A 14818-nucleotide genomic window follows, 5' to 3' on the forward strand; every position below is an offset into this window, starting at 1 on the left:
CAAGTAGTTAGAAATCTTGTCATTCAATAAAAGTTGATCAACTAAAATTGAAACGTCTGAACCCATTATATGGGAGCAGCATTTAGGTTGCGAGCTGTGACACCCAAAGAGGTTGGAAACTCCATTACAACTAATAGCGTAGTTTCAAAACATTTCGCTTTTACCTCGCCTAGCCAATATATTATTTCTCAATTATTTTGGTGAAATCAGAGGCAAAATTAAAAATTTGATACTTCGTACATATCATGATTGATTTTTGGGGTATTATGTTGTGTTGCAGATGCCCTTATGATTGACACCGCAAGGCTGTCTGAAATCAATGCCTAAGGAGGAGAAAAATACAAAGTTATATACAAAATTAAAATATGTTTCCTCTTCATCATGCGGGCTTATTACTGAAGTCTTTAAAATGAATGGCCATTTTCTATCTTCGGTATGTAAAAAGTAACCAACATAGTTGTTCCGGTTTTATAGATCCTGATTTTGGCAACTCTTCAAACAGTTGATAGTTGTACCTTGACTGCTTTCTTGAATGACTCTAAAGATTGTTCCAAGGATCTTCCTCTGAAATCTAGTATTGTGAATTGTAATACTTCGCTTCTGCGGCACTCAAGACTTCATAATATTTCTCTGCACTGGTGTTTAAAGGGTTTTTGAGGACTGGTTAATAAGAGTAATGATAGCATAAATTATTTATTTAAAACCTTATGAAATGGGATAGGCAACTGTTGTGAATTCAAACTAAAACATAATGAAGATTTATATTATTTCATTAAATACAAAGAGTTGAATTTCAGAAATAAAGCTCAGTTAAATGAAACATACAAAAAACGTTTGTGTAACTCAGATTGCCTCAAAGGGGAACATTATGTAATATAAGTAGTCAGCAGAGGTGCCGGTGAAGTGCCGCTAGTGGCTACAGTTCACGCTAGTTAAACATCGCAAATCACGCACTGACCAAAGTATCAAATCAATCACTGTTTAACACTAGCCAAGTAAAAAAATACATACAAGTAAATAATTCAAAACTCGTGTAGGGTAGTAAATTCACAAAAATATATTTTTTTTTTTTGCATTTTATACAACAGACACAACTACACCCCTGTCCCGCTCACTCGATGCTAATCCACTGAGTTCTCCCTCAAGGGAGGGTGTATCGCACATACGGCACTTCCACATCATTACCATCTTCATCATTACAGCATAGCTCAAACACCAGCGCACGCACATGCGGCTCCAGGCGGCGCTTGGATACTCGAGCCACCACCTCCGACATGGGCAGGCCCAGCCGTTCCACGCACTTGGCCTTGGCCATGAAGAACGAGTACAACATGCACACGCCCTGCGACAGCATGGTGATCTCCAGCTTGTGCTGCTTCTTGAAGTAGTCCAGGAACTCCTGCAACGTCATCTCGCCCTCCACCTCGAAGCGATCCCACAGGGTCCACTGCTTGTCATAGTAGGTCAGCTTGGGAGCGGCGATGGGCTCGGAGAAGGCAAACAGCGGCAGGGCCAAGTTGACGAAGCCATTCTTGAAGCGCTCCAGGGTCTCGGCGCCCTGGGCCAGCTTGTACAGCTCCAGGCAGACGAGCCCGCCCACCACGGAGGTGGTGGTGGCAATGGCCGGGATGATCTTGCCAGCAATAAGCTTGGACTTGTGACGGTCGGCCGGGGTAATCTTGTAGTTGATGGCTCGCAGGTTGGAGGCAGCCACGATGAAGTCCATGTGGAAGTTGCTATCGTCGTCCTTTTCAAAGTCCAGAGGCAGGATCTTCAAACCTGCCACCTTATCTACGGAAGGGAGTTCGGCAATCAGATTACTGGTCCTATCATGGTCCAGCTCCTCACTATTAGACTGATGCTGGGCATCAGTCACGGCAATCTTGACTCCCGACCTCGGAACAAACACTGGTACCTGAAGGGAGAAGAATACAATTCATTAGAATGGACAAAGGGAATGAGATTATGATTCAATATGTATTGAAGTGTTTATTACCTTTATGCTAGCGGCAATCTGAGCAATCTTGTCAACGTCGCGGCAGACGGGTAGACCATAGACCTGGGCACGCAGATTGGCAGCAGCCACCACATAGTCCAAGTGCACCTGCTCATCCACACTGAAGGTGGCGGCCTCAGGACAGCGCTTGGGCCCGGACCAGAAGGGCTGGCCCGTAGTGGTGCTCTGGTCCGGGGGGAAGTTGAACAGCAGCTGACGGATCTGGCTCGAGTACTGCATCTCCCAGTGGCGGCGGGCCCAGTCGACGCAGTCCTCCAGGGAGTGTGGCCTGTTGACCAGTGCGTTGTGCACACTCTCCAAGGCTTCCAGAGGCTGGGCGCCTGGCAGACGAGAAGTGCGCTCCAGGAAACCAGCGGGGTCCTGCAAGTACTGCGCCGCATGCTCGGCAGCTTGACGGAACAGACCCTCGAACTCATCCCTTGCCCACTGAAGGGTGTGCTCGATGGCATTGGGGAAGTTCTTGAGAGTGCAGATGGGGATGCTCTTTTCGGGGGGATCCTGAGAGGAGCTGTAGGACTCGGTGAGGAATGGCGCCACCACCTGGGTGTTGCCCTTTGTGCCCAGGGTACCAGACTCCAGGAGGGGCTTGCGGTAGTATACGCAGCGGCGATCCATGTAAATGCGAGCATCAATGTTATCCAGAGCATTGGCAACGCCGTCCAGGGCCTCAAAGAATTTGTCATCATATGTATTCTCAGTTTCTGGTCCCACACGATTCTCCTGGGAAAGCACATTCATCTCTGGGTTCATGCGCTTAATAACCTGTCAAAAGACAAATATTATAACACTTTGTGGAATTCAATAGATGTCAAGAATCAAGACACACCAGAAACAGTTTACATACCTTGGCAGCAGTAGCGGACTTAGGTTTCTGCACATCAATGGGGCGGAACAAGAACTGACGGTTGAGGTTGGATTTCTCAATGAAATCCATGTCGGTGACGGTGATCAGGCCCCCTCGGGCTCCAATCCCCATCATGGCGAAGTTTTTCAGAAGCTCACAGCCAATAGCGCCAGCACCTTAACACAAAATATTTATATTACAAAAAATCAAAAGTATACTTGAGTTTCTGATACCTAATTCTCTTCTGGTACCTAAATCCAAAAACCTAATATTCGGCAAAAGCGACAAAACTGTTTGATATCATTGCGTAGTAGGTTTTTAAATTAAAGCTGACCTTTAACAGGCAATAACTTTGGAATTAATAACTTTTTTTTTTTTTTTTTTTTATAGTGAATACCTCACAAGAGTCCCAACTGCTCCCGTCTGGAGCCAGTGACACTATGGCATCCCCAATTGGGAGATGTTGTGAGGCTGAAGGTAAGTGGGGAAGGGAAAGAGGAAGGTGGGGAAGTACCTGGCTATTCAGATCTAGTCACTAAACACGGCTAAAGCCATTTGGAGCAACGTTTCAATTCTGAATGGTGGTCTTACACCAGGGCGATACTGGTAGTATCTTCCACTCTGGAACGTGCCGCAAATATACTATATATTATATTTTAATTAATTAATTGTGAAATAACACAAATTAATCAAATAAAATTTTTATTTGCGCACGCCGGGTTCGAACCCGCGACCTTCGGAATGGCAGTCCAATGCGTTACCACTGGACTATGCCGGCCGTCAACTAAATCCAAAATCCTAATATTCAGGAAGTGTGACTAAAGTGTAGCCTTAAATATCGTTAGTATATTTTCAAATTAACCCTTCAGTACTTTCATCACATTTGTTCAGTTTGCAATGTTTTCTGTGTACTTCAAAGGCACTATATACATCTTATAATGTATATAATTAATTTTCCCTAAAAACAAATACATACTGTTTTAGAAACTAGATAAAATTATCTTTCCGGTGTACATGTACATTTAAAATAAACATTACTATTTCTAAATAATAAAATATTCATATCAAACGTGAAAAATGTTGTCAAAAACGCTATCCACATTTTTACTTAATTTTTTACTCCAATCATAGAAAAAATCTAAAGAACTCGATACATATTTCAAAAACACATTCGTTTTTTTTGGAAAATTTATAAGAAAACTTTACCTTCACTTTTATCTCTTCATATAATAAAAAAAAAAATTTTAGGTTAAACCACAGACATATGAATATATAGACTAGAAATTAAAGGTGAGGGGTAAAATCAACCGTTGAAGAACGAAGGGGGTAAAGCTGACTGTGATTCGTCAATAAATCAATCTGACAGTATATAGGCATCTCACATTTTAATATCACCATTTAGTACTTAAAAGTAAAATCTGCTTTTGAATGAATAGACATTTTTACATGGGAGCGCAAATTACTTGCCACGTTATGAACAAATTTGCAAAGTCCAAATTCGGCAAAAAAAATTTCTTCTATTTTCAGAGTCGAATATTTTGTTTACGTATTTAGTTAAGACACTTTTATAAGTGTTCATAATTTACTTCCCAGTAACAACGATGCGCACACTTGGGAATCGCTACATTCGACCAATGTTGGAGGGTTGTCACAACCGCTATGTTCCTATTAATAATAAAATATTGAAATCTTTAAGAAAGAAAAGTAAAACAACTAAAAAAACAAATGAAATTATATACACACAGATTTACCAGCGATTCCTAAGAGTATTTGGAGTTAAAATTTGGACATCATTTTGCCTTCCGATGACATTTTATCAATTAAAAACAAAAAACATGATTTTCTATCACACATTGCCACTCGGTATAACCTAGCGCATTACGTGATATGCACTCCTTCTCGTTCCAGCAGTACCGTACATACGAAACAAGCGCGTACCTAACACGTGGTACCTAAAGCGCAAAAGGCAAAGGCACATCCCTGATTCTTATGCACACGGCTTTGTATTTTGCGTCCAGATGTATCTCTATGTGATAGTATATGTTTCTACAATTGATCCATATTATACGATGTGAATAAGCTTAAAATAATGCTTACATATGGAATGTAATACGACAATTGGGTTTATTCTCTTTTTCACATCTATTTTTACAAGTTTTCATATCACAAGCCACCATTTTGCCGTGTTATTTCGTAAAATGCCTCGACCATAGCTCGACGCTAGTTCGAACAAGGCTCTAATGGAACCGGTATGGGGAGTGGGGAATAATACGCTTTTAATCACTTAGGGCAGGTCTACTAATATTCATATGTCTATGGGTTAAACCAATTGTTAAGATAGCGCGGGGCGCAATATGAATTATTAATTTTGGCTATATTTAGGATTTTATTATTATTTCTCTTTCTAACATTATGTATTTCTGCGTGATGGAAAAAAAGATAAAAATACTTTTATAAAATATGGACGGCCGGTCACATATAACCCTCAAACGCTGGAGGTGTTAAAGTTCATTTTTAACAAGCAATTACTTCCGAAATAATCATTTTAGAAATTCAAAATTTATATAACTATACATAATTTTCTGCATTGAAATTATCATAGCCAACATCGTTCAATCTTCTACAGTCGAATTCAAAATTGAAAAAAAAGGAGAAATGGTGGTTAAGTACCTTTTGATTTTCAGGTACTTACTTGTAAATGACACAACCTCTGGATGTCGCATAACACTAATGTTTTCTAATTAGCATTTGCACACATTTTCATTAATTGACTGATAAACTTATGCCTGTCGTTAGCATAGTTTATATTCTTAAATTTAAAGAAATGTTATTTTTTTAATGATAAACTAATGTTTGCAAGACAAGGTTTTATGCATAGCAAAAAGGATAACAAATAATTGGGCATTATTTTAATAAAAATTTAAAAAAAAAAAAAACAAACTATATTTATGAAAAGTAATGATTGCTGATTAAATATTGTAAGTTAAACAGACTTGACAGTAATCGTCGCGTTTTCAAAATACATTCTTTATTTTTTTGTGCATATTTGAAACATGATTTGGTTATGTATTTCAGTGGTTAGGAATCAAATATTTACATTATGACCGGTATAGACTATTCTCGTTGTTCTCAAACATTAGCAGAAAATATCAAGAGATAATAATGTTGACAATGAATGATAAATAGCAAAAAACAGGTCAACCGCCAAGGTTGAGAAGCCCTTAGAAGATGAAAGGAAGGTGGTGATAACCTATAGGTTAGGTAGTACAGGTAGACTTGCATATTTCATGTAATGGCTTGAATAAATGATTTGTATCCACCTCGGCTCAGTGATATTTGGCCACTTTCCAGGAAAGAACATGAATTTGGGGCACATTAGCCATTTCCGTCCGTACTCTTGTTCTTATAGGACAGTTCCCAAAAATCTATTCAAAATTCATTTCTACTTTTTGTTTCTTTGTTTAAAAATGGCATTTCAAAATTACTTTAACCTTTCAGGCTAATTTGTTCGCTTTTGGGAACAACTCACAGAAATCCTTGTATCTCCCTTACTGTTGTGGTGAGATACGTGATATGAACGGTGTTAGAAAGAGAAAACACCATGATTTACATTCAAATTTAGAAGTTAAACACAATAGAATTAAAATATGCACCTTTATGAAACTAAAGGTTTCGTCCACAATAATAATATAAGGCTGTGTAATTTTTTAATCAATAATTTTTTTATGAAAAGACAAAAAGTTAGGTGACATTAACTTTTGTAATACATTTTTATAGTAAAAGAAGCGGTTTTTTTTTTTTTTTTTTTTTTTTTCATAATTTTAGTTACAAAAAACGTAAACTGAAACATTCTAATTTTTTTATTATTATTTCAACATTAATATTTTAACTTTTCAAAAAACTATATATTTATTTGTAATAATTAAATTTGAAAGCATGTTTCATCACCATTCAAAAAGAGTTTTCAGTTTTCGGATACATTAAAAAATGTTCCTTTCATTTGGATTTTATTGCAAAGCAGAAATACTCCGACCTTCTGACAGAATAGGCCTGAACCCTAAGGAGTTAATAATTAATTATGCGGTGATAGATTCGAAACGAGAGTTTTGCAAATCTTTTTTTAAATGAATTTGTTTCCTAACATTTAACGAATTAAAGTCATCTCAACAATAAAGGGTTGAGCTTATTAATAATAATAATAATATGTATTAGGCAAAGGGTTTATCAACGATCCCAATAACATTACCTAGTCGTAGGACAAATTGGTTTTGCTAGATTCATGCTTTATCGCTAGATCTGTTAAAGAAGCAATTTAATGGTTAACGTTTTGAAGAACGAAAAGCATAAGATTCTTGTTAGAAGTCAATCTCTTTGAAAAATAAGATAAAAGGTAGCTGCCAACCCCAAAAAGATGGAGAACCCTTGTGTTACGGTAATATGAACCAAGCGAGACATACCAACGACGAAATAGCGCAGCGCTCCGAGCTTATTCTGGAAGTCCGCTCCAAACACGTCCTCCTGCCGGGAGTAGCGGCTGGTGCTGTCGGCCGGGGGAGGCACGGGGCGCTCCGCGGGCAGGCACTCCACCGCATCGAAGTACAGCCACTGGAACACCGGGCTGAACTTGCCCGAACTAGCCTTCATCACTTCTTGCGCAACCACGCCTCCAATCACAGCGGACATGGGAGCCAATTGACCAGCACACACATTAGAGAAGGTTGTAATAACTCCTTCATCGAGATCCTCCTCTAATCCACATACTGATTTGGAAATGCGTGCTAGATCAACTAGAATTTGAGCATCTGCAGCATCCCAAGGTTTCGGTTCGCGTCCTTCTTTCTCGATGAAAGCGTGGAGCGCCGTGAAGGCAACGTGGAGCTGGGCGGGGTAGTGCATCTTGGCAAAGTCTGTCACCACGAAGGACGGGGATTTCAGGGCATCAGCCAGCGATAGGAAGTTGTAGGTGACGGGCATCTTCACCTGCGTCACCACCCCACCACGCTGGTAGTCCGACAGCTCGGAGGTGTCCCCAATGCTGAAGGTGTACGGTCCGAGGACTTTAATTTTCTTGGGTTCACAACCATTAAGCTCCACCATTCCTTGGACCTGGAATAATCATTTATCTATTTGAGTTACAGGAATTTCATAGGAATCGTGACAACTGAAGTTAAAGGTGATTTTTATTGCCTTTCTTCACAGGAGTGTTTCACAAACCCAAAGTAGACCCAAAATCAAGATAAAGAAAATGTACAATTTTTTTTTTCATGACATCAATGTTTAAAAATAATGAACATATAATTTGGTCGAAAAAATTACCTGTAAGTAGATTAATCTGTTATTGAATTTCTATTGAATTTATTAATCAATTTATTACAGTGCGTAATCTTAACCATAAAAATATAAATCTGTTATCCGAAGCATCAAAAACTCTTGAATGATAAATTTAAAAGGTGACCTCTGGCTTTATCAAATTTGGTGAAGTAGTAACAACTTTCTAACCTCTACCCTTACCAAGTTTTCAGTATACAAATATTATATGAAATGCAGAAAATGCCCTGTTTTTTCAGTTTTTAAAAAATGGCAGAGCTCAAACATAATACATATCGTCTCTGGAAAGGATAATAACGATTGAACAGACAGAGAAAATCCAGAATTTCTATTTTGGTATACCATTTAATAATTTTTAGCAGTAGTATACATTATTAATTGAAAATTTCCCCTAAAGACACCCACCCCCACATATAGGTACTTCTAGAAAAAAGATAATCGATTCTGACAAATGTTCTGACTTCACAAATTCACAATTATTAATCAAACGATTACTTAGTATGTAATGTTATCACTTCAATTAAAAAGTAATTGAGTCTTTATGCGGAAAAACAGCTTTACGTAAAAAAGTGAGTTCTGAGACGTGAGCTGTTTAAGATTTCGTTTGATTGTATGTAATTTATTTGAAAGTCAAATATATTCATATATAATTAGGTATTGCAATCAATAGACAACACGTTGCATGTATTTTAAACAATTCATTCAAAAGTTTTACATTACATTACACGTAAAAGAAAAAAAAAATAATGCCATTCTTTCATAAATCAATATTTTTTCGTTTCAACAACAAAAATGGTTATAAAATTTGAAAAAAAATCGATAATTATTACAACGTTTTAATAAATAACACAATGCGGGAAAAAAAATTTACTAACATAATAATGACAAATATACTAAGAGGTGATCACACAAAACATCAGTTTCAATTAAATATGGCCGACTTGTCTTCAGAGCACACTACTAGCCGTCACCATAGATAGGCCTTGCACTGTAGAGAATTTAAAACGATTTTTGCTGTGAACATAGTTGGATATATGGCGCGAAATTTGAATGGATCCGCACAAAACGTTATTTCGATAACGCTGTTTTTTCGCATAAGGGTTTTTGAAAAATATCATTAAATAATGTGAACAAAGCTTGAGATGTTGTATTAGATGATTATCCTTCTAGAGTCTAGAACCTAGACAAACATTCTAAATACTAATAATGAGTCTATTATCAATAAACAAAAAACATTATCTTACAGTCCCATCTTAGACAGGTTCCCTTTCACCAATCGTCTCCTTCCCCCCCACTCTTCATTCATCCCTGGTCTCGCCTCCACCCCCACTTTAATACTTAGTAATATATTATGTTTATCCATTGTTTCGTAATGTTTGTACATTTTGCACTGTGGAAGGAACGGTTGTTGGGAAACCGTTGGCGTACGTAATAAAATATAGTGGTTCAAACAAAGTACCATTGTTTTATTTATTTATAATGGATAACCACAAATGGCTACTGTCAAAAGTAATATTTATTATATTTGTGAAGAATATGGAAAACAGCACAATATGATGTACAACCCGAACAAGACAGAATCGATTGCGTTCCACCATGGAAAAATCCAGATACAAGTAAGATGCTCCCCATACACCTTAACGAGGCAAGAATAAATACATGTACAAACGTAAAATACTTGGGGCACATTATTAATAGAGACCTATTGAACGACAAAGGAGAAGCCTAAGCATGGTGTCTAATATGATTTCCCGCAGATTTCGCAAATGCAGCAATACCGTTAAAAATACTGTTCAATGCATTCTGTGGTCTGTATGTGAATTAGGACTAAATGGATTTGCCGGCCTGATGAGAAACCGGGTCACTGGAGCCAGGATGCGGCTGATGGCCTCCGCCAACATGGTGGTGACCGCAGCTTACCAGTACCAAGTGCCACTCCTGAGTGAGCGCTGGGCCCAAGCTCACTCAAGAACACGCCCTACATAGTTGTCCTTAATTGATAATTTAGTTTTCTTCATCCATTTTTGCATTTTCACATATCTATTGTGAAAAAAATTTGTATATCTATATGGGGCGTGTGGGATTGCACTAACCTACCCACATCCTGGAAAAAAATAAATTATTATTGCTGTTAGCAACCGTTTTCGTGGAAAATTTCTATTTTCACCGAAGACACACAAGGCAGAAAGTGATAATTATTAATGATTCATATTTTTAATCAGCTTTGTGCATATAAAAATATATCTCTTGAATACATTACTAAGTGAGAAGTAATAAGTTTATTCCAATGTCAAGAGTAATAATATTTTATTATTGATAATATGATTAAAATGCAAGGAAAACTTTCAACTAAATGATTATGAAATAAGTAAAAATAATATGTTTGATTCACGGTGGAAAAGGTGAATCATTGAACATAAAGACACCTGATAATCCAAATGACTAATGATGACCAAACCAAGCAATTAAAAAAATAATCATTTTTCCTGGCAATTTGGCAATTAGTTTCTTGAAAAATGATACTGTTTAAAGAGGAAACAAAACAGTTACAAAGCAGTTCGGTTTTTACAAACTAAACTTGACTGTATTAGAATTTGTTGAACAATCGTTTAAGAGATATTAAAAAAATCCAAGTTTGCATTCACATTATCGTAATGTCTGATAGTCTACATGACATCATGTGTATATTGGATTGGCCTAGTTTTGGAAATTAATTATTTGGTAGCATTGATCGGGTTGTCTTCAAAATCTATATTGTCGAACTCACGTCATTTACAAACTGAAAATACAATTTTTACTTTCAGATGACAATTTAGTTCCATAAGTTGAATTTAAACGAAATGCGAAGGATCACCGAGTATTGGAACGTATTGACTAAAAATTGTCTGATTGAGAGGGTATTGTGCGATGGTGAAGCCATGCATTGCTCTTCAACAATCATTATGTCTTATTGCTTACATTATTTTTTAAATTTAATGGCCTTAGATTTAGAACTATTGACTAACTGTTCGACCCTCAGGTGGTATCCATCCAACCATGAAAACTCCTCAAATATCAAAGAAAGCAATCAACATATCCTTCAATTTCGACTTCCGGATTATTTTGTCCAATTCAAATTTAATCCAATTTTATCAATTCATAAGTTGTTGTATGTGACAAGTATTACTCGAACACCTTCCTTAACAATGGCAAATATTCCGACAGCAATTTAATTACAATTTGAGGTTAAGATCTACTCAATATTTTGATTAACAATGAAGCGGCGATTCCTTCAAACAATGCTCAAACGCAAACTCAATGCAGTAGCGAAACAGTTAGTACTAGTGTTTTTTTTAATTCTGGACGCTTCAGGGTCAGTGACTTTACCCCCCCTCTTTCCTCGCTACTCCAATTATCAAGCCCAGATGTACGCAATTCCGATTTTAAATATTCACACCTTAACGATGGTGAGCAAACAATGGTGGCTAAAATATAAAAGAAGTAATGCTTTGGAACATATATATTCACACATATTCTTTGATATATTTTGTTTCGCCAGCAAAAATGGTACATCATCCCCTTTGTCAATTGACCTCGAAAATCTGTTCAGAGAAATAGTAAAAATACACAAATAAATATGCATCACATTTCTATGGTTTCCAGAAAAATTAGAATGTTTTAATTAATTTATTAAGGTGAGTAAATTTCATAGGTATATTTGTGTGACTTAAAAAACAAATTTGATAACTAAAATTCATGCCATGTTCCATTTGTCAGAATATCTCTTTATTACGCGTCTCATTGAATCGCAGTGTTTATTGATTGGGCTTAGTAAAGTCCGGTTTTGACTCAACCACTTTGCATTTCATCTGTCTGTAAATTTGTTTGAATGTTCCATGTCCAGTCAATCCTGTCAAGATGGTAGCCGTATTTGATATTACCTTTTTATTCTGTCAAGTTGGAGTAATCAACATTACAACAAGTCTACTGTTCACAGAACTACTGGTACATTATTGGGTATCATATATTAAAAATGTGTAAAAATATTAAATAGTAATGAAATTGTTATAGGAGGGTATCATTTTGTTTTAATATTTTGTATGATATTGCTTTGAATTAAAAATCGAAATAGGATAGAATAGATTTCTGTAACTTTGACATCCTAAATATTACACAAAAAATTGATCAATTTGAAAACCACAAAAATGAAATAACATATCTATAAAATAGTTTTCCGCAAACCTGAGCTATTTTATTAGTGCCACTGACATCATTATTGAATAATTAGTCATTAGTCATCATTAGTTTATCAATTTCAAACATTTTAATGTTAGTAGAATCTTATGATTATTTTTTCAACCAAAAGAAACTCACCTCGCAGAAAGTAACGTAGTCTCCGTCTTCCAGGCCGTGGCGGGTGTCATCCAGGCAGGTGACCACTCCGTCAGCTTCCCTGGAGACTCCGGCGATCATGGCGGAGATAGGGTTCTCGCCGGTGGAGTCCACCACCGCGAACCCTTCCCCGAAGTCGCAGAACACCTGCGAGAACACTCCGCGCGTGTCAGCCACGATCAGGGCGATGTCATTGGCGTGCGTAAACTCCGCGATGCGAAGCTGCTCCTCGCGAGTACTCCCCGTGAGCACCACGACGCGGAACTTCTTGAGGAAGTCTTCGGACAGAGGGCCCGTGTACGCGGTCGTCGGCACATAATGATTAAGCTCGGAAAGCTGGAAGCAACACGCTTCAGCACGATTCTTGCCGATACAAGCTTCTGACAGATAAAACTGCGTTGATAAGTCCGACACTGAGCAAACTGCTCGGTCATGTAGGGTGACAGATTTCACACCGCCTAAAATAACATTTTTGGCTATTTCCACGCCGAGTCCCCCCATTCCAGAGATGAGGACATCGGAGCAGGCCATACGCCGCATGGCCTCATGTCCCAGCACGTACAGCTGCCTGGAGTAAAGGCTCTCGTCGATTTCATGAACGCGAGATCCGTTGTTCGCCATTTCTGAAGAATTGGCTCTGTAGTCTGCTGTACCAAGCTTCCGCTTTTTCGCCGGAGGGTCAACGGAATGATCGGCGACTTCAGCACTAGACATCGGGCACAAAGGCTCGCAATAGTTTGCAATTTTCGGTCACTAATGTTAAACTAAACAATACTATAAATTTTTCAATACCCACAAAAGAATACATCCGCCCTTGCCGACTGCAAGACTACGCTACGAAATCGGCGGCCAATAAAAAATTACCACAGCCTTCTGTATTTTCCCTTTTCGCAAAACAAATTACGAAGATAACTAATGGAATGTTACGAAGCCAGTTACAATACTTGGAGGATGCAAAAAGTACTTACTTTGACTAATTTTATTTTTTCAAAATGCAGTAAATATAGTTTGACGGCAATAATTTGTTGATATTGTAGAAATTAAGCAGTTAAAAAAATGTTCAAAACCACATAGTCTTCTCACAGGACTATTTTCAAATTTAAAAAACAATATTTTGCCTTGAGAATATAAAGCCAATTGCAAATTATTTTCAGTTCTTACAATAAATTTCAGAACAAAATAAAGCGGGCGTTTATAAAATCACATTTTGTACATTTGTGAAATAAGCTTTATTTCTTTATTTACTAGTAAGAAAAAACAAAAAAAAACTCTCCCTTTTCTATTATGTGTTTGTGGTGTACACATTATATACCATATTATAATGGTACATACGTCACCCAATCATTCAGCTAAAAAATAATCACCGCGCATAATATTAATTATTTTATTTATAAGATATATTTTAAACATTAAATTTCATCATGTTTAAAACCAAAAAAATAATGGCGGGACTGGAATGGTTGGCTCTAATTTAAAATTTAACTTTATAAAAAATTAAAAATGCCAATTAAATTAATAACAATAAAAAAACAATTTTATGCTTAAACTGAAAATAATTACTAATGATAATATTGAATAATGAAGTGATCCATCGATTGTACCTCAGTAAATTTTTTTTTATTTGGTACATTATTTTTTACAATTTATGTTTTCCAGTAATGTAGGCCTCACTGGGTGGCTTGCCCGTGCTGAGGCCTTCATTTTATAATATAAAAATATAATCTACATATTATTTAAAGAGAAAATAATACATTTAAAAAGAAAATAATACATTTAAAAAGAAAATAATTTATTTATTTATTTTATTTAGACGCCGTAAAAGGCTTTTACAATATACATGATTTATGTTTACAGTGGTTCACAGGAGCGAAACAGTATTATGTTAAACAGAATAATTACTGAGAAATTATGTTGAAAATTAAACAAAAATAAAATCTGGTATACATAGGTACATTAGCATTTTTATTTTCAATCCGTACAGTAGTTTAGTATTGAGGTTATTGTTACCTTCAATATTGAATTTGGTTGAATTTGCTGAGAACTAAGAGTAATGGTTAGTACACACGCAAAGCTCACATCAACAGATAATATAAAGCACAATAGCGCTCGCCATACAATCCCATACAGACCCGACACACGTAAAAAGATAACGCGCTATAAGTGTGGTTCTGAACTTCGCTAACCGAATTTATTTTACGTAACCGCTCCCGACGCGATATTTGAAAAGTTATGCGTCCCCCTCTCCGCCGCAAAAAGGA

At 36.9% G+C, this 14818-nt stretch overlaps 1 protein-coding gene across 1 annotated transcript; it reads right to left on the minus strand.

Moving 5' to 3' along the window:
• Window positions 1-677: 677 nt before the first annotated feature.
• On the minus strand, window positions 678-13443 carry Uba1 (ubiquitin-like activating enzyme 1). Its single transcript, XM_089636029.1, has 5 exons — window positions 12543-13443; window positions 7319-7967; window positions 2862-3037; window positions 1997-2779; window positions 678-1915 (listed from the first exon to the last, which is right to left on the minus strand). The coding sequence occupies exons 1-5, from the start codon at window positions 13272-13274 to the stop codon at window positions 1142-1144; spliced, it is 3114 nt and encodes a 1037-aa protein (XP_089492155.1). The 5' UTR covers window positions 13275-13443; the 3' UTR covers window positions 678-1141.
• Window positions 13444-14818: the final 1375 nt, after the last annotated feature.

The sequence above is a fragment of the Hesperophylax consimilis genome, chromosome 10, assembly GCF_061612785.1.
Source record: "Hesperophylax consimilis isolate HC1 chromosome 10, BYU_Hcon_1.0, whole genome shotgun sequence".
Lineage (NCBI taxonomy): Eukaryota > Metazoa > Arthropoda > Insecta > Trichoptera > Limnephilidae > Hesperophylax > Hesperophylax consimilis.